The 20,097-nt window shown below is 36.6% G+C and overlaps 1 protein-coding gene across 1 annotated transcript in view; it reads left to right on the forward strand.

The window, feature by feature from the left end:
* CERKL (ceramide kinase like) overlaps positions 1–20,097 on the forward strand; it is a 138,529-nt gene that overhangs the window by 104,757 nt on the left and 13,675 nt on the right. The window contains exons 5-7 of the mRNA XM_049772870.1: positions 3,728–3,870; positions 10,260–10,334; positions 11,385–11,562. Coding sequence (XP_049628827.1) covers positions 3,728–3,870; positions 10,260–10,334; positions 11,385–11,562 — 396 coding nt within the window. The remainder of the gene's footprint in view (positions 1–3,727; positions 3,871–10,259; positions 10,335–11,384; positions 11,563–20,097) is intronic.

Here is a 20,097-nt window from a genome sequence, read left to right on the forward strand (position 1 = left end):
AACTAAGGGTAAACATGTTATCTCTTCCAGAAGAAAAAGTAAATTAAAATATTATATTACTTAAAATTTTAAAAATAATATTTGGACAAATACATAAGTATTTGTTTAAAATATATTCTCACTTTCCATAAAAATCAATAATTTATTGACTCCCAATTGTATTAACTATTTATCTTTATTTTGCTCGAGTCACAGCAAGAGCTTAGTCTTAAAATACAAAGATTAGCACAAATGAAGATGGTTGCTCAAAGTTGAATATTGTAGAGTAACTTTCAAATGTGGTTTAATTGCCTCATTATAAAAGATTTATTGTTTTACTTTTTATTATCTAGATTCTCATTTGTGGTGCTGTATTTTGCTACATAATCATTACCACCACATAATTGTCATAGCTTGTTTTTAAATGATACCAGTACTTTTTTCTTTTTTCTTTATTCCTCCCCCCCACCCATATGGACTTTTTTGTAATTAAAATTAACATGAAATCTGTGGTGTATAATGAAATGAAGTGCTTTTATCTAAATATATTCCCAAGGCCAGTAACTACCTAAAGGTGATATTACTGATCTTATAGTTATCAATGTAACCAAGTATATTCATTCCCAATTCTTTCACTACTACATTGCTTCTACTATAAGCTGATTTTCAAAAAAGGTTATTTTCATTAAGTTGCATATATAGGAAAAGCACATCTAATGAAGAGTGACATCTCTAAGGACAAATTGTCTCATTTAAATCCTATCACTAACAGTGTTATGGCCTCAGAATCATTAATCTTCTACTTTATAGTAACCTAATCTATAAACCGGGGTAACAATGTCTTTTGCATACAATTACTACTCAAATTAAGTGAGCTAATGCGTGGAGAGTACTGAGAACAGTGCCTGGTACAAAGTAATTATTCACTAAATGTTACTTTATTATTATAATTATCTTCATTTGTTACAGTTCCAAAACATTTAACACAGATTGTGTTATGACAGAATTTCAAAGATTTTTGTAGTAGATGATATTCATAGAAGCTCCGCGTCTACTAATTCCAGCAATGAATTAAAATGTAAAAAATTGTATAGCTGGATGTAGTATTTCGAGGGATAAATGTTATAACCCAGGGAACCACTCAAAATCTTTGTTGCTAATTTCACTGCTTTGATGAATGACTTTACCTGATTCTTTTAAGACACAGTCCTCAGCTGTTAGGCTAAAATCTGGAAATCCAAATTAATGGCACAAAATGTTTGGACATCTTGAAAATCACAGCCATTGGATTCCCTATTTTACAGACATAGTTAATGCTATTTCATAGAAGTCCCATGAACTAATAGAAAAGAAACAACATATTATCTGATATAAAGTTCACCTTAAATAGAAAAACCTATTTTCTCTGAATCAGTGGTCACAGCATAAAACTGGAATTGGTTTACACATGAAATAATGCTGCAGCTTAAAGTGACTTGGAACTAGACCTTGACACTGGAGTCACACAGGATGACTCTGAGTCACTTGGGGTTTCTGTAGCTATTGGGTTGAGTTATCTACAGGGGCTGGGACTATAACAGGAAGATGGATGAAGTTAAAGAGAAAAGTGCTTTGGGTACCCCAATATCAGGAGCTTTCAAAATTTAAGAAACTCATAATCTGTGCTGATTACGGTTCATAGGCTGTTAAGTTCAACATATAAAGGGTTTAAAGTGTTTTGATTATTCTTTATTAGTATTTTCAAATTATAGACTCATCCCAAAGTCTGGGTCTGTGACTTCTCAAAAAAAAAAAAAAAAAAAAAAAAAAAAGCCAAAGACTGCTGTTCTGGCAGCCTCCCAAGTTGTGTGAATGCGCTGGAGCTGAGAAACCACCTTTCCCTTTAAATTCTGTCTACTCCATTCTAGCTCAGTCAGCAGGCCTGGAATTGTAACACCTGCTTTCAATAATGTAAAAGCTTCAGCCCTTGGGTAAATTTATGAGAGTGGTACTTTAAAAAATAGAGAAGGGGGCCGGAGAGATAGCACAGCAGTGTTTGCCTTGCAAGCAGCCAACCCAGGACCTAAGGTGGTTGGTTCAAAAAAAAAAAAATGGTGCTCAGGAACTACTCCTAGCTGTGTGCTTTGGAGTGACTCCTGGTAGTGTTCAGAGGATGACAGTTTGAGGGATCAAACTCAGACCTCCTTAACGCTAAGCATGTGTTCCAATCTTTTGAATTCTTTTCCCAACCTTTAAATTCTTATACATAAGAATATTTTACCTCTTTTATATCAAATGACTTGTAAAAAGTTTTTCTTTTTTAAATATTTTAAATATTACTTTTTAATAAAATAAAGACTTTACTTGAATCACTGTGAGAACCAAAGCGACATCCAAAGATTGAATTTCCATCATACAATGTCCAATAGCCTTCCCTTCCATTCTCCAGTGTCCTACACCAAGTTCCTTGTTTTTCTTCTGTTCTCTCCACTGTCCTTCTATCCCTTGCCTTCCTCTATGGCAGACATTTTCTTCTCTCTCTCTCTCTCTCTCTCTCTCTCTCTCTCTCTCTCTCTCTCTCATCTCCTCTTTTCTCTCTTTTCTTTCTCCCCACTCTTACCTTTTAGACACTAAGGTTTGCAATAGTGTTACTGAAGAGGTATCATACATATCATTTTACCTCCTTTCAACACCCAGTGTAAAATTTTTTCTGATATCTCTATTACTTCCACAAATTCCCTATAGCCTATTTATGATGACATCTTAAATAAATTATTTATATGAACTAAGTTCAAAGGGGAGTAACACTAATTTTTCTAAATGCCATATAACAGCATTTCTAGGAGATGGAAACCAGTTCAGGTTTGCAAGTACTGCACTCATATACTAATTATAATTAGCAGCACCACACATTAACGCTTCATAGTTTACATGATTTTTATTGATATGTGCTTTTTCAATGCTATGATTTTATTACTTTAATTTGTATTATTTAAATAAATTATGTGGGACTATTTTAAACATAAACAACATGACAATAAAATGTTTGAATATTAACAGAACACATTCAAATTAGGTGAAATTAACATGCCCCAGGTTTTTATTTGTGGGCCACTCTTAGCTATATTCAGGAATAACTCTTCACTCTGCACTGAGAAATTAATCCTGGGGATGCTCAGGGGATTATATGGGATGCCAGGGATTGAACCTTGGGCAGCTGATTGCAAGCTAAGCACTCAGCAAGCACTCTACTCACTATACTATATTTCTAGTCCTGGTCAGATGTTTTAAATGCCATTTAATTTATTAAAATGTTCACCTATGGGATATTATCTATGTATTATATTTGTGAAACAAACATTAGTACATTTATTTTTTTCTTAGTCATTTATATACTAAAATATTTGAAGATGTTTCTGAGTACATCAACACGTTACTTATAAGATTACTATTTTCAAAACTAAATTTCATCATTTATGAATTATTTAAAAGTTTTTTATTTTTTAAGAGAAAGAGAGAGAGAAAAGAGAGAAATCAAATGCCTACCCAGAAGCAGAGAGAGAAGGGTGGGTGAGAGGCAAACTGTTGACATTGGTGGTGGGGAATGCACACTGGTGAAGGTTAATGTTCATTGTATGTCAGTAACTCAATCGTGAACAACTTAATCTGTGGAAAAAGACTGCAGTATAAATAACCTTGTAATCACAGTGCCTAAATAAAAATATTTTTAAATGTTTTTCATTTTAAAGCTTAACTTCTTTTATTCCAGAGTTGTTTGTGTTGGTGGAGATGGGTCTGCCAGTGAAGTAGCCCATGCTTTGCTTCTTCGAGCCCAGAGAAATGCAGGGATGGAAACAGACAGTATCCTGACTCCAGTCCAAGCACAGCTGCCACTAGGCATAATACCAGCAGGCAAGGGATTTGTACAATGAAACCTTTTATCTTTTCTTTCCTTTTTTCTTTCCTATACTACACAGTGACACACGAAGTTTAATGCACACACGTTGAATCTGAAAGACCTAAACTTAGCATCATTAGTAAATATGAGATTTTAAACAAACTATTTCATTTCTCTGAGACTCCTTTTTTTAATATGTAAAAAAAAGAGATTTTTATTACAAAGCTATTATGTTAAGATATATTACGTGTATTAAGGATTAAGCAACCAATAATGGAAATGACTATTTTCCAATAAGGATATGATGATCACTAGTCCCAAGAATGGTATTTCAAAGCAAGGCTACTGTTATCAAATGGCTCACAATTTTATGTGAGGTAAAGTGTGGTAACTCCCATAATGCAGAAAGTAGAAAAGATCTTTCACAAGTTTATGATGTTATTTGAGTCAATCCACAATTGTGAAGGAAAGTGATTCACTCTTTGCATTTATTTTTTGTTTTAAATTTGATTTTAGGCATCTTGTTTTACACTATTGTTAATGATACACTTTCATGCATGGCACATTCCAGAACAGCATTCTGCTGTCCATTTCCTTTCATCACTGTCCCACTTTCCCTCCACTGTATTCTATTTCTCCACCTTCTATCCTTCTATCCTTGGTAAGCTTGTATTTTGTTTTGTTTTGTTTTGTTTTGTTTTGGGGCATCACCTGGTGGTGCTCAGGTGTACTCATGTTCTGTACTCCTGGTAATGCTCAGGAAACCATTTGGTATACCTGAAATCAACCCCATTGTGCTATGGCTCTGGCACACTCTGGAGTAAGCTTTTAAAAACCCCACCTGTGATTTAAACAATTTCATTTGGGGGGGGGGTCACACCCGGTGGCGCTCAGGGGCTACTCCTGGCTCTATGCTCAGTAATTGCTCCTGGAAGGTACAAGGGACCATAGGGGATGCCGGGATTCGAACAACCAACCGTCAGTCCTGGATCAGCTGCATGCAAAGCAAACACCCTACCGCTGTGCTATCTCTCCGGCCCCAACAATTTCATTCTTGTTTTCAATAAAAAAAAAGCTAAAATTCTTAGTATTATTCCCCATATAAATAGAAAAGTATGCATATATCTAGAAAAAATAATTTTATCCACTTGGCAGTCAAATTCATTTATCACATATCTCAGTGTACTTAGTATTGTTAAATTCACAAAGAACAAAAGAGATACATACATCCTTAGAGTACAGAATATTTTATAAAAGCAAAAAGTAAAAAGGTGAGGGACATTCAAAGAGATCATGATGAGGCAGATTGATAAATGGTAGCAATATGCCTTAACACGCACACCCAAAAATACATTTGGGATCAACACTTTGATCATTTAAAATCAATTCAGTAGCTCTGTCTATATAATAGTGGAAATTTTGGCAACATTTTTCTTGCTGCAAAATACTTATTTTGTATTTTACTGTTTCTTTTCATTAGTAATTCACCTCCTGGGGTCGCTCCCAACAGCCAGGATTGAAGGGGAAAAGATGGGTGAATTAACTAGTACAGCTCTGCCAATTAGCAAGAGTCTTAATAGCTATAGATTACTGGTGGCCATGCTTAGTTCTTAGTACGTAGCTCAAATTTATAAAGAAATGTGTGGCTGTTTTTATAAATCATCATTCATCTTTAAAGCATGCCTGCTTTGAAAACATTTTCTCTACACAGTGAATATTTGTAGAAAAACCATTTGGATACTGTGTATAGCCCAAATTCTGATCCTTGTATTAGAATTTCAGCTTACTGATTTCCTGTAATGGGAGAAGGAAGTCATGTGCAGGATGTATTTAATATGAGGACTCTATGCCTAGTCAGGATTTTGATGGGCAGAGAATGGAAACAGAGCTGTGCAGGAAGTTACCAAGCAGTAGCCAGTCTGCCTTTGAAACCATTTGCCTCATGGAGAGAGACACCCAGAGGGAGAGTGTTTAGTAAATTACTCCACTGAGCCAACACACTAAGCCACTGAATTATGGTCAGACTCAAATGGATCAGATGTGGGGAAGCCTGTATTTGAACTGCTGGCCATTAGAAATGGTGTTTGTTGCTATGGGAACTGGTGCTAAGGAACTGTAGAGAGATTCCTATGAAAGGAGTGGGGGAGGAAGGAGGGGGAGTAAGGGAGAGAAAAAGAGCCTGAGAAGACATAAAAATAAAAAAGCAATCCAGTTGTTGTAAAACAGGGCTCATTCCACATACTGATGGTTTCAAACCATATATTCCTGTAGAGTTCACATCACTATATTCATGCATTCCAATTAATTTGAGCAGAATAAAATATTGCCAAGGGACTGTAAATTCCAATGGTATTTCAGGCAAAGAATCCAAGTATAGGTGCAGTTTTCAGGAGAATTTTAGATATGCTTGACTAGGAAGTCATTACATCACACTTATCTGTTTGGATGTGGGAGACATTAACAGCCTTATGAATATTCATGAGGTCTGGTTAATTAAGTTAATTGTTCTGCAGAAGTGCTTGCACTTCCAAGGACAATTTTTTTCTTTTTTTCTTTTTTGTGCCTCTGTAATCTCTGCCTGATACTTCCATCAGTCAAGCTTTACATGAACTGCAGCTTGTGCCCTGATGCGTTGTCTTTGGCATATTTTTGTGGGCCTGGGTGGGCAAAGTCACGGATAGTGTTAAGAAAAATAACTTTTCTGGCTAATTAAAATTTTACCTTGAGATAGAACATTTATAGCTTCTGCAAGAAAGCTAAAATTACATAGTTGTTATTTATGTGAGCAGCATGTTCTTTTGGCATGTAGACATTTTTTAAATAGAAGACAATTTCCTGAAACAAAGTGGGACTTACCTTTCCGATTATTCAAATAACTATGCAGAGTGAGGTATAGTTTTACAGTTTACATTCGTTTTCCTCATGGACTTTCATTTTTAAACTCAGAATTACAAAAAGTAGAACCAAACTCCAACCACAATTAAATTCAAACAAATAAACAAACAACAAATAAAGAAATTGCTAAGGATAATGATACAGAATATCATTAATTTAAATTAATCAAAGTAAGTGACTATCATAGTTTTCTGACTTCTGGTCATCCTTAATGATATGGACAAGCTCAATGGATTTAAAGAAAAGTTGAATAGTTGCAACGCCTAAGAAAATAGAAATAAAAGATCAGTCATTTGTGCTTGGAAATACTTAGCATAAGTGTAACTCCCAGGGACTGTGACCCTATTTTTTTGACTCAAGATATGTCATTCTCTATTGCACATGGCAGCATTACATTATGTTTTTTAATGGCCTTTCTAGAGGAATGCATTTATGATTTACTCCTAATTAACCATAGTAATGGAGAAAATGTATTTCATGGAGTACTGTAATCCATCGATAACTCTAAATATCTCACTCTAATTATATGGCATCCTCCAAAACCTTAACCATAAATCTCATTGGGAAGCAAAATTGATGTATTTGTCTCATCCTCTCCCCCCTTTTCATATTAATTAGAATTAGATGGTCAAAGTGCAGGCTTTCGAGTGTCAAAGAAAAATATGAAGGCCTCGGTAATTAATTGATGGCTGGGAAAAATCCAGTAGCAGGCTTCTGTACCACTTGTTTAACAACTTTAAGATGCATATGTGCCACCTTCAGAAACTGCTAAAATGACACTAGGCTTACACCCAAATGTTCCAGTTTTATAGGTTGAAAGTAGAACTCAGAAAACTGTATTTTTAATGGAACGTAGATTATGTTCATGAGCATTGACCCATGAACCATGCAACCTAGAATACTGACTCTCCAAGTTACTATAATATAACATCTAAGATTTTATAATCTTTTAAGTTTCTGAATCATACCTGGAAATATTCAGGGATTCCTCTGGCTTCTGTGCTTAGGGATCACTTCTGGCAACACTAAGACACCATTTGGAGCGCTAGGAATCAAGTGCTTTACCCACTGTTCTATCTAATCTCTCCAGTCCCAATTTGAAGGTGCTTCACATTGTTGACTTTGACACCTACATGGTGTGGAGCCTGAGAGCCAATATTGTAAGGAGCACCTAACTACTATAATTGCAGTTGGATTAGTTGGATTGTGGACCAATTCTTAGTGAGACCATGGTTTTTTTGGGTTTTGTTTCTTTATGAATCAATTGGAATCTAGTTGGTTAGTGTGGACATTTGTTTTCATTGGCATTTGGAAGTTATGAAAGTTACTAATGAATATTACTAATTGGTTGATAGTACTAAGCTACCTCAGCATTCTACTGAGCAAATTAAGTGCATATTTCAAATACAAATTGAAGAGAAAGGCACAGGAGCACACAGTGGCTTCAATTGCTTAATTACCTTAATATGTACAGCACACTCATTCTTTCTGTTATTTTAGAGTTATTTTTATTTTTTTTAATTATAGCTCAAATCACTCTTTTTGGGAGAGTAGTTTTTTAATATAATTTTTATTTTGATCATAGTGGCTTACATATTGTTGACAATAATATTTTAGGTACATATTTACATAAAATCAGGGGGGATTCCCATCACCAATTTGTCCTCCCTACACCTCTGTTTTCGTCCTACCTCCCATATCCTCTTCCCTCACCCCGGGACTGCTAGAATATGTGGTCCCCTCTATACCTAGCCTACTACTTAGTAGTCTTGCACCTGTTTGGTCTTGGTGCCTTCCTTATTTCCCCCTCTAACTGGGAGGCAGGACGAGCTAGTTCAAGTTATGTGGTTTTGTTTGAAGAAGAGAAAAGTATTAAACTGGGGTAAAAGTCTAATACGCCGAAAATGGGCGGAATCCTTCTAGAGGCTCTCATCATCAGTTTGAGACGAAGGAGAAAAAGAAGGTGAAACACTCCACCAGTACAAAAAAGAAGTGTCAAATATCCAGTGAGGACTTCAACAATAACGATAAGCACCACAAAAAAAAGCCATGGTCTTGAAATAAGAAACATGGCAGAGCACATAAAGAAAGAAAAGAAAAGAAGAGAAAAACAATAAGTATAAATAGGGACAACAACTTCAATAACCACACCAAAACAAAGAAATCGACCAAAAATAGATAGGTAAATAAAAATAATAATAATAATAAATGAAGATAAAAATAATATATAAAAATAAACAATGTTTTGTGCTTTTTGCTTTTTTTTCCCCTCCTGCCCTGGCACAGTAAATATTGGGGTCATTCGAAAAGGAATTCACTTGGCCTAAGAGATATGGGGTTTCTCCACCCTTGGAGTATATTGTTATGGGATTAACTATAGACTCTGTTCAGGATCATTTATGGGAGAGTAGTTTTTAATTGAACGGTTCAGTGAGCTCAGTGGAGTGCAGGGCTTACTCCTACTCCATGCTCAGGGATCAGTCCTATTGGGAGTCGGGATCATACGTAGAGAAGGAGACACTTCCAGGGACTTAAAATAAGTCAGCTATATGTAAAGCTAGCACATTAGCTCCTGTAATGTCTTTCTGGTCTCAACTATGCATTTTAACATTTCCTTGTTGGATTAGCTAATGTTTTCTCTTCAGAAACAGGTCCCTAAGATCTCTTTACCCTAATAGATATTAGGGTTATAGGGGCCTGACCTAGAAAAAACTTGTTTGTGCTGTAGGTTTCTGGGGAAAATACATTTATATTAAATTATGCTGATCATGAAAGCAAGAACTCTATGTACATATTTTAATAGTTTGTCAAAGGATGTGGAAATGCATATAGTTTATCATCTAGGATAACATTTATTATATGTTAGTGCCTATCCTCACTTGGATAAAATTTTATGGAAAATTTATTCTTCTTAAAACATGGCATTAAATATAGTAATTACTTTATATTTTTATAATTATTATTTGTATTATACTTATTTGCTTATTTCTTTAGCATTTGTTCCTGCTTTTTTTTAAAATGCTATTAATGGTCATTTTGATATATAAGCTAAAGGACCATCCATTAAGGATGAAGTGAACTGAGAAAATATTATTTTAGTAAAAAAGAGATATTTGTGACAGAAAATGTTGTGAACAAGAACATATTAGAAATTATTTTCTGGGACTAGGGTCCTTTGCAAGTGGCTGACTTAGGACAGACTACAGTTCAATACCCCAGCATCCCATATGTCCCCCAAACCAGGAGTAATTTCTGTGCACATAGCCAGAACTAACCCTGAGTAATCACTGAGTGTGGCCCAAAAATAAAAAAAGAAATTTTTTTCTGACTTTGAATTTATAGATTAATAATTTAATAACTGATATGTTCTGAAGCTGTGAATAGACTAAAATTTTATGTATCTTTTTCATTTATATATTACAAAGTGATATCCATATAAATTAAAAACCGATTATTAATTTATAATATAGTATATATTAATTGTACTTACTTTAACATTATTTTGCAGGCTCCACTAATGTGTTGGCACATTCACTTCATGGAATCCCCCATGTGATAACTGCCACTTTGCACATTATAATGGGTAAGAAAAGGGTTTGCTTTATATGAAGGTTTTAATCTGTTTCGCAAAGGTTATTTTATTCTGGTCATATTAATCTAATGAAAGATGAGTTCTTTGTTCCTTATGAGAAATAAATATTTAACTATATCTTAAATATAGATAATTCCTTGAAAAGCAGTTTTGCTTTCATAGAAAATTGTTCTATTAAGAGAAACAAAAATGTTTTTATTATAGTAATAAAGATATTGCAGGTAAGGAGTTTGCCTTGCATATGAATGATTTAAATTTAGTATCCCAGCATCCCGTATCATCCCTTGAGCACTTCCAAGAGTGATTCCAGAGTGCAAAACATGAGTAACCACTTTCTGGGAGTAGCTCCAATCTCCCACCTCCCCAAAAGAAAGACATGGGATGATTGAGACAATAACATAGTGGGTAGAGTGTGTGTTTACATGTGGCCAAACCAAGTTCAATCTTTTGAGCGCTGAATGCCAAGGGAGCCCCTCCCCCCCAAAAGAAACAAAATAAAACAAGTAAAAAATATTGGAAAAATGTTTAAAATTAAAATTATAAGCAAATCAAAATAGTTGTGCATATTAAAATGTATCAGATACTGTCATTTTACTATATGAAGACAAAAGGTCTAGAACTATGTTAAGGAAAAAAACACATAGAAACATCTTTGTATATCTAAATTGTGATCCAGTTGATAAAATGTTTATAAAATTCAAAATGCAATACTACTGTTAAATCTAAGTTCACTTTTTGAATCTACTTTAACTTCATTCTTCAAAATTGTGGTTTCTGTAAAATAGCATTAAGCAAATAAATGTACTGCTTTGAGGTTTTTCCTGAGTTACCCCCCAAATTTGCAAGTGGTAATTACAGTGGTTTTGGGTAAAGAGAGATGAAAAGAAACAAAAATATCACTCTGCTATAAATGGTATAGCTTGAGATATTCTATAAGTGTATATATGTATATATATACAAATATGCTCTTCTATATTTGACATTTTGACAACGAGACTTATTCTACTAGCTGGTTGACTAACACATAGTGTAATACTCAAGGACATATACAACCAGTAGATGTCTGTACCTTCAGCACCACTGGCAAGTTTCTTCGATTTGGGTTCTCAGCCATGTTTGGCTTTGGTGGAAGAACTTTGGCTCTGGCAGAAAAACATCGATGGATGTCACCCAACCAAAGAAGGGATTTTGCAGTCATTAAGGCATTGGCAAAACTTAAGTGAGTATTTACTTAAGTATTAAATATTATTATTTTTATTTTTTCATTATTAAGTGTTTCTTAAAAAATATTATCCTAGTCGAGTGTAACTTGTTTTTAAAATGCTTTTATTTAAAGGAAATGCATCATGTAGTTGACATAACTGACCATAATACATTTGTTTCAAGATAAGGGAAAGCAAATTTATTTAAAAAAATTCAAAAATGGAAAGGAAAAACTAAAAAATAAAATGGAAGAGAGGAAAAAAGAAAGAAGGAAAAGTTCAGTAGCAAGTATAATTGTGAAAATTATTGTATCTCCAATAGTCATGAATACAATAGTAGAAGGTTTATTGAGCTCTTTTTTTAAGGTAAGAGATAACAAATACAAAAACAAAGGTGTGTGTAGCAGTTTTTGTTGTTGTTTGCATAGGCACATCTAAACATGGGAAAAACAGAGAAAAGATAAACCTTTGGCCTAGAAATAGGGAGACCTTACCCATGAAGTATCCTGGCCAACTACAGGCCCCAGACATACTAAGTTATCTAACCCCAAAGTCTTTCTTTGTGGCTCCAGTACAAGCTCTTCACAATTACAGTTGTTACTGTCAGGTTTCTGTAGTTAGAGAGCCTGATTTCTGTACAGATCCTATAACGAAATCAGGAAGATGTGGAGCATCTTCTGGTTTTATCTCACTATTAGGTGGCAATGAAGAGAACCCTGTCCTGAAAGCAGGTTGTTGCTGTTACTAAGTTGTCAGGGTCTCTTATGAACTTACTCTGGAGCAGGTCTATGTGTACATAGCAGTAGAGCTTTCCCTGGTAGAAGTCTGGTTCCTGGTGCTGGTGTAGAAAACTGTGCTGTTTCCATAGATGAGACCCAAGGTTTAAAGGTGAATGGTCAATAGCCAATCTTCTGAAGCCTAAACCAAGTCACTATGACAAGTGTTCAGGGCGTAAGGCCCCACTGCAATATAAAATTTGTGTGTTCCTATCTCCATTAGATAAAAAAAACTTGTTTGCACATGTAAGGTTTATCCATTTTAATGTGCATATGCATAAGGGAACAATGCCACATGGTACTACTGGTGTATATGGAGGTAAAATAACAAGCTAAACAAATCTAATAAACTGGTTCTAACATGAATTCAGAAAACTAGAGAAACTTATCTACTAGAATTCCCTATAAATTGATCCCCAAATATGGGGAAAATTGCCGCTACATAAGAAGATAGACAATAGGAGTTATACCTATTAAGGAAATACATCTAAAGAAATATTCAAAGAAAATATACTTGTCCCCTTTAAGTCTTTTGAAATAATCTGGGGGAAGGGGTAAAATCAGGAGCACAGCTTTAGCCTGTGGTTTGGTCTTGTGAAGTCTAAAAAATGACTCCCAGCAGTCACATATCAGAAAAATGTCCTCAAGGTAGGGACTTCTCAAAAACTGAATCCTGTAGTGAGCAGCAGTTCACACAAAAGGAGGTGGGGGAAAGGGGCCACCGAGAGCAAGTCAGCAGCTGTGGCAGTGGCAGCTTCTTCTTGGGCTGAGAATATATCTATTCACTTTGGGAGCTTGTTGGCAGCTGGCTGGGGTAGAGGCAATATTCTACTTCCTGAGGAGTTAAGAACCAAGGGTTGAAAGGGTTAAATGAGGGGGAATAACAGATTAGGGAGTGATAGAGTGAACGGCTAGAAAAGAATTTTGTAAGGTGATAAGCAAAGGGGGAAGACAATATACAACATAGAAAGAAATTATGTAAATTACAGGCAGACATTAGACAGACATGGAGATGGCCAACACGTACATTCATGTGCACACATAGACAGATACTGAGGATCAATTCATGGGTTACAGTTGAAAACCTTACCCAGATGAAATGGGACAGAATGCTTAAAAATATAAAGCTGGCAAGTCAGATGTAAAGGTTTTCCATTTTTTAGGCCAATCATGATTGGTGAGGGTAAACTTTACTGAAGAAAGGCTTAGATTGGGTTAGGTTGTGTAAGAACATTCTTAAAAACAAACATAATTTTCAAGTTTAGAAAACTAAGTGATATTGTAATGAGCATTGTAAGTGGAGCCTACACCATGCAACACAAACTATTATCTAGTGGCTCTTGAGCATCCAGGTTCCTTTCCTAAAAGCAAAGGAATAATAATCATATGGTATTAATATGGTATTAGTATAATAATCATTATGGTATAATGGTAAACTACCAACAATTGAAAAGATATTGCAATAACAATCAGTGAATAAGCTCTGTAGCAGGATTTCATGGCATGCATTTACATATTCCTTGTTATCATAAACATTAGGTTATATTATCAGGCATAATCAAGTATAAAATGAATAGGTTAGAAGTTTTGTCGTGACATTATCATAATGAGCCCTATGTTCTGAGTCTTGTATAGTATAGCATTGCAATGTGGAACTGGAGTAACCAACCTATATCTTCAAGTACCATTGTGAATAAAAAGATAAAGGAATTATTATAGACATAGTAAAATTAAGACATTAAAACTTCATATAGCAAGCACCGTAGTGGGAGTTCATGGTTTTCAAAAGCATTCTGCACCCATTTCTGTGGATAAAAGTATTAGAACATTATTATAGACATCTATAAAGAGCAGTTTGTTGGACACCTGCTCAATTTAAACATCTGTATCCATTCTTGATAAGTTTAATCCATTGAAATTTAAGGAAACTACTGACAGAAAGGGCTGTTGTTGAGCCGGAGATATAGAACAGCGGTAGAGCATTTGCCTTGCATGCAGATGGATGGTGGTTCGAATCCAAGCATCCCATATGGCCCCCGAGCCCGCCAGGAGTAGAGAGCCAGGACTAAACCCTGAGCACCACCAGGTGTGACTCAAAACCCACCCACCCCCAAGAAAAGAAAGGGCTGTTGTGCCATCATATTCTGTAGGGTTGTTGCTGTTACAATTGGGAATTAGGTTTTTGTAATTGCTCTTTGAGAAATGCATTTAGGGTTGGTTTGGTTAGTGCAAATACTGCAAGTTTTTTTTGACTGACAATGTTTTTAACTCTCCCTCCCATGTAAATGAAAGTTTCTCTCGGTAGTGACTCTAGATTGAAAGTTTCTTTCATTCAGTAGTTTAAATATGTCATTCTACTCTTTTCTTGCCTGGATTGTTTCAAATGGGAGATCTTGCTTGATTTTTTTCATAACACATATTTATTGATTTGAAAACATGTTCACAATTTATTGGTGAACATTTTTCATAATTACACACTTGCAAAATAAATTCCACATAAGCATCCACTTTGAAAAATTATTAACTATACATTCTGAAGCTGGTGAGTGCCTGCATTGTGGGGCCGCGGAATCGCTTTGCCCTGCCCTGCCTTTGTTTACTCTGAGGACTTCGGGGAAAACTCCTATCTCTGTCTGCCTGAAACTGTGCTTCTGAACTTCCGAAGGTTTCCTCAGGGGCCTAGGGAGCGCACCCCCAAAAACACTGCATTTTGAAGCTGGTGAGTGCCTGCATTGTGGGGCCGCGGAATCGCTTTGCCCTGCCCTGCCTTTGTTCACTCTGAGGACTTCGGGGAAAACTCCTATCTCTGTCTGCCTGAAACTGTGCTTCTGAACTTCCGAAGGTTTCCTCAGGGGCCTAGGGAGCGCACCCCCAAAAACACTGCATTCTGAAGCTGGTGAGTGCCTGCATTGTGGGGCCGCGGAATCGCTTTGCCCTGCCCTGCCTTTGTTCACTCTGAGGACTTCGGGGAAAACTCCTATCTCTGTCTGCCTGAAACTGTGCTTCTGAACTTCCGAAGGTTTCCTCAGGGGCCTAGGGAGCGCACCCCCAAAAAACACTGCATTCTGAAGCTGGTGAGTGCCTGCATTGTGGGGCCGCGGAATCGCTTTGCCCTGCCCTGCCTTTGTTTACTCTGAGGACTTCGGGGAAAACTCCTATCTCTGTCTGCCTGAAACTGTGCTTCTGAACTTCCGAAGGTTTCCTCAGGGGCCTAGGGAGTGCACCCCTAAAAAACTGCATTTTGAAGCTGGTGAGCAGCTGCATTCTGGGGCTGCGGGATCGCTCTACCTTGCCCTGCCTTTGTTCACTCTGAGGACTTGCAACTAGAGGCAACAGAAGCGCTCAGCCGCTTCGCTTCCCTTTGCAGCCGCGAACTCTTCCTAATCAATGAACCCCACCACAACACGCAGGAAAAACCACACTACAAGCGTGACAATGGGGAAAACTCGCAGGCAAACACCATCCATAGAGAATGAAGACGAAAGCTCGGTTGATCTAATAAATTACAACCACCTGATTAACCTTTCAGATAAGGAGTTTAGAGTAGAAATATGGAATATGTTTGTAGACCTCAAAAAGAGCATAGATCGATCTGAAGAGAACACAAAAACAGAAATCAGAAAACTCCAAACTGAAATAACAGATCTGAAAAATACGGTTGCTCAACTGAAAACCACAATGGATAGCCTCGCCAACAGGGTATCAGCAGCTGAGGAGAGAATCGGAGTACTGGAAGATGAGATGCAGAAAAGCTCAACACAACAGAAGAAATTGGAAAAGAACATTAAGACAAACGAACAGGCAATGGAAAATGTACTCAAGGCATGCGAAGAGATGAAAATAGAAGTCTTTGATAAACTCAACAGAAACAACATAAGAATCATTGGAGTCCCAGAAACCCAGGAAGGAGATCTCCAAGAAGAATCAACTGTCAAAGACATCATCAAAGAGATACTCCCAGAGTTAAAGCCTACATGCAATCAAATACTGCATGCCCGAAGAATACCAGCTAAAAGAGACCCAAAGAAAAACACCCCAAGACACATCCTCGTTACAATGACAAATCCCATAGATAGGGATAGAATACTGAAAGCAGCAAGATCAAAAAGGGAAATTACATTCAAAGGAGCATCCCTAAGACTTACAGCAGACATGTCACAAGAAACTCTCAAGGCCAGAAGACAGTGGTTGGATATTGTGACAAGATTGAATGAAATGAATGCCTCCCCAAGAATACTGCACCCAGCCCGACTCACATTCAGGTTTGGAGGAAGAATACACAGCTTCACGGATAAACAACAGCTCAGAAACTTCACAGAAGATAAACCAGCCTTAAAGGAAAAACTGACAGGTCTACTCTAAGACAAGAGAGACCAACAAACACAGCAAACTTATCTACAAAGATGACATTAAATCCTATGACAATCATCTCCCTCAATGTCAATGGACTAAATTCACCAATTAAAAGACACAGAGTGGCAAAATGGGTCAAAAAGATGAATCCAACCTTCTGCTGCCTACAAGAAACACATCTGAATAGTCAGAACAAACATAGACTCAAAATCAAAGGTTGGAAGAAAATTATCCAAGCAAACAACACCCTGAAAAAAGCTGGGGTGGCCATATTAATATCAGATGACACCAACTTTATACTCAGAAAAGTGGTAAGGGACAAAGATGGACACTATGTACTAATCAAGGGATATGTGCGACAGGAAGAAATCAGACTATTAAACATATATGCACCCAATGAGAGACCAGCAAATTATCTAATACAATTACTGACAAATCTGAAAGAAGAAATCAATAATAACACAATCATTGTGGGAGACTTCAACACAGCCCTATCAACACTTGATAGGTCAACCAGACTGAAACCCAACAAAAACATACTAGCCCTGAAAAGTGTTATGGAAGAAAGAGGACTAGTAGATATATACAGGACACTCCATCCCAAAAAACCTGGATACACATTCTTTTCCAATGTACATGGGTCATTCTCCAGAATAGACTACATGCTGACACATAAAACATACCTCCATAAAATCAAGAGGATAGAGATCTTGCAGGCTACCTTTGCTGACCACAAGGCTCTGAAATTAGATGTGAACTACAAAGCCACACAGAAGAAAAACTTTAACAATTGGAAATTAAACACCCTGCTACTGAACAACCAGTGGGTCCGAGATGAAATCAAAAAGGAAATCAAAACTTTCCTGGAAACAAATGATAATGAAGACACAAACTGCCAGAATCTATGGGACACAGCAAAAGCAGTCCTGAGAGGAAAATTTATAGCTCTACAAGCACACATCAGGAAGGAAGAAGGAGCATACCTGAATAACTTAATGGCGCAGCTTAAACAATTAGAAAATGACCAACAGAATGAACCAAAAATAGGGAGACAGAAGGAAATAATAAAGCTGAAAGCGGAACTCAATGAAGTGGAAAACCAAAAAGCAATCCGAAAGATCAACGAAAGCAGAAGCTGGTTCTTTGAAAAAATAAACAAGATTGATAGACCATTGGCAAAACTCACAAAGAAAGAGAGAGAGAGAAATCTGATAACCCGTATCAGAAATGAAAAGGGGGAGATCACAACAGAAATTGCAGAGATCCAAAGGATAATCAGAGGCTACTTTGAGAAACTTTATGCTACAAAACATGAGAACCTAGAAGAAATGGAAAAATTCTTGGACACTTATAACCTTCCACATTTAAGTAAGGAGGATGTAGCATATCTAAACACTGCCATCACTACTGAGGAAATTGAAACTGTAATCAAACATCTACCAAAAAAGAAAAGCCCAGGCCCAGATGGTTTTCCTAATGAATTTTTTCAAATCTTTCAAGAGGAGCTACTACCAATCCTAGCCAGACTCTTCCATGAAATTGAAAAAAAGGGAACTCTCCCAAACAGCTTTTATGAAGCCAACATTACCTTGATACCAAAACCAGACAGAGATGCTGCCAAAAAAGAAAATTACAGACCAATATCCCTGATGAATGCTGATGCAAAGATCTTCAACAAAATCCTGGCAAATAGGATCCAATGCATCATCAAGAAGATCATACACTACGACCAAGTAGGCTTCATCCCAGGAATGCAAGGATGGTTTAACATCCGTAAATCTATTAACATCATACACAACATCAACAACAAGAAAAATAAAAATCACATGATCATATCAATAGATGCAGAGAAAGCATTTGATAAGGTCCAACACCCATTCTTGATCAAAACTCTCAGCAAGATGGGAATGGAAGGAACCTTTCTCAATCTAGTTGAAGCCATCTACCACAAGCCAATGGCAAATATTATCCTCAATGGAGAAAAACTAAAAGCCTTTCCTCTAAATTCGGGTACAAGACAAGGCTGTCCTCTCTCACCACTCCTCTTCAATATAGTACTGGAAGTTCTTGCTATAGCGATCAGGCAAGAAAAAGATATCAAGGGAATTCAGATAGGAAAGGAAGAAGTCAAACTCTCATTGTTTGCAGATGATATGATACTCTACTTAGAAAACCCTAAAGACTCCACCAAAAAGCTTCTAGAAATAATAGATTCATATAGCAAGGTGGCAGGCTACAAAATCAACCTACAGAAATCAATGGCCTTTTTATACACCAATAATAATAAGGAGGAGATGGAAGTCAGGAAAGCAATCCCATTCACAATAGTGCCACACAAACTCAAATATCTTGGAGTCAACTTGACCAAAGACGTGAAGGACCTATACAAAGAAAACTATAAAGCCCTGCTCCAAGAAATAAGAGAGGACACACGGAAATGGAAACACTTACCCTGCTCATGGCTTGGCAGGATTAACATCATTAAAATGGCAATACTCCCCAAAGCATTATACAGATTTAATGTGATCCCCTTAAAAATACCCATGACATTCTTCAAAGAAGTGGATCAAACACTTATGAAGTTCATCTGGAACAATAAACATCCTCGAATAGCTAAAGCACTCCTAGGGAAAAGGAAAATGGGAGGCATTACTTTCCCCAACTTTAAACTGTACTACAAAGCAATAGTTATTAAAACAGCATGGTATTGGAATAAAGACAGACCCTCAGATCAGTGGAATAGGCTTGAGTTCTCAGAGAACATTCCCCAGGCATACAATTACCTAATTTTTGACAAAGGAGCAAGAAATCCTAAGTGGAGCAGAGAAAATCTCTTCAACAAGTGGTGCTGGCAGAACTGGTTAGTGACTTGCAAAAAAGCGAACATAGACCCCCAGTTAACATCATGTACGAAGGTAAAATCCAAATGGATTAAAGACCTTGATATCAGACCAGATACCATAAGGTATATAGAACAACATGTCGGTAAAACACTCCATGACATTGAGACTAAAGGTATCTTCAAGGAGGAAACTGCACTTTCCAAACAAGTGGAAGCAGAGATTAACAGATGGGAATACATTAAACTGAAAAGCTTCTGCACCTCAAAAGAAATAGTGCCCAGGATACAAGAGTCACCCACTGAGTGGGAGAAACTATTCACCCAACATCCTTCAGATAAGGGGCTAATATCCAAAATATACAGGGCACTGACAGAACTTTACAAAAAAAAAACATCTAATCCCATCAAAAAATGGGGAAAAGAAATGAACAGACACTTTGATAAAAAAGAAATACAAATGGCCAAAAGACACATGAAAAAATGCTCCTCGTCACTAATCATCAGAGAGATGCAAATCAAAACAACGATGAGATACCACCTCACACCACAGAGATTGGCGCACATCACAAAGAATGAGAACA

The sequence above is a fragment of the Suncus etruscus genome, chromosome 5, assembly GCF_024139225.1.
Source record: "Suncus etruscus isolate mSunEtr1 chromosome 5, mSunEtr1.pri.cur, whole genome shotgun sequence".
Taxonomy (NCBI): domain Eukaryota; kingdom Metazoa; phylum Chordata; class Mammalia; order Eulipotyphla; family Soricidae; genus Suncus; species Suncus etruscus.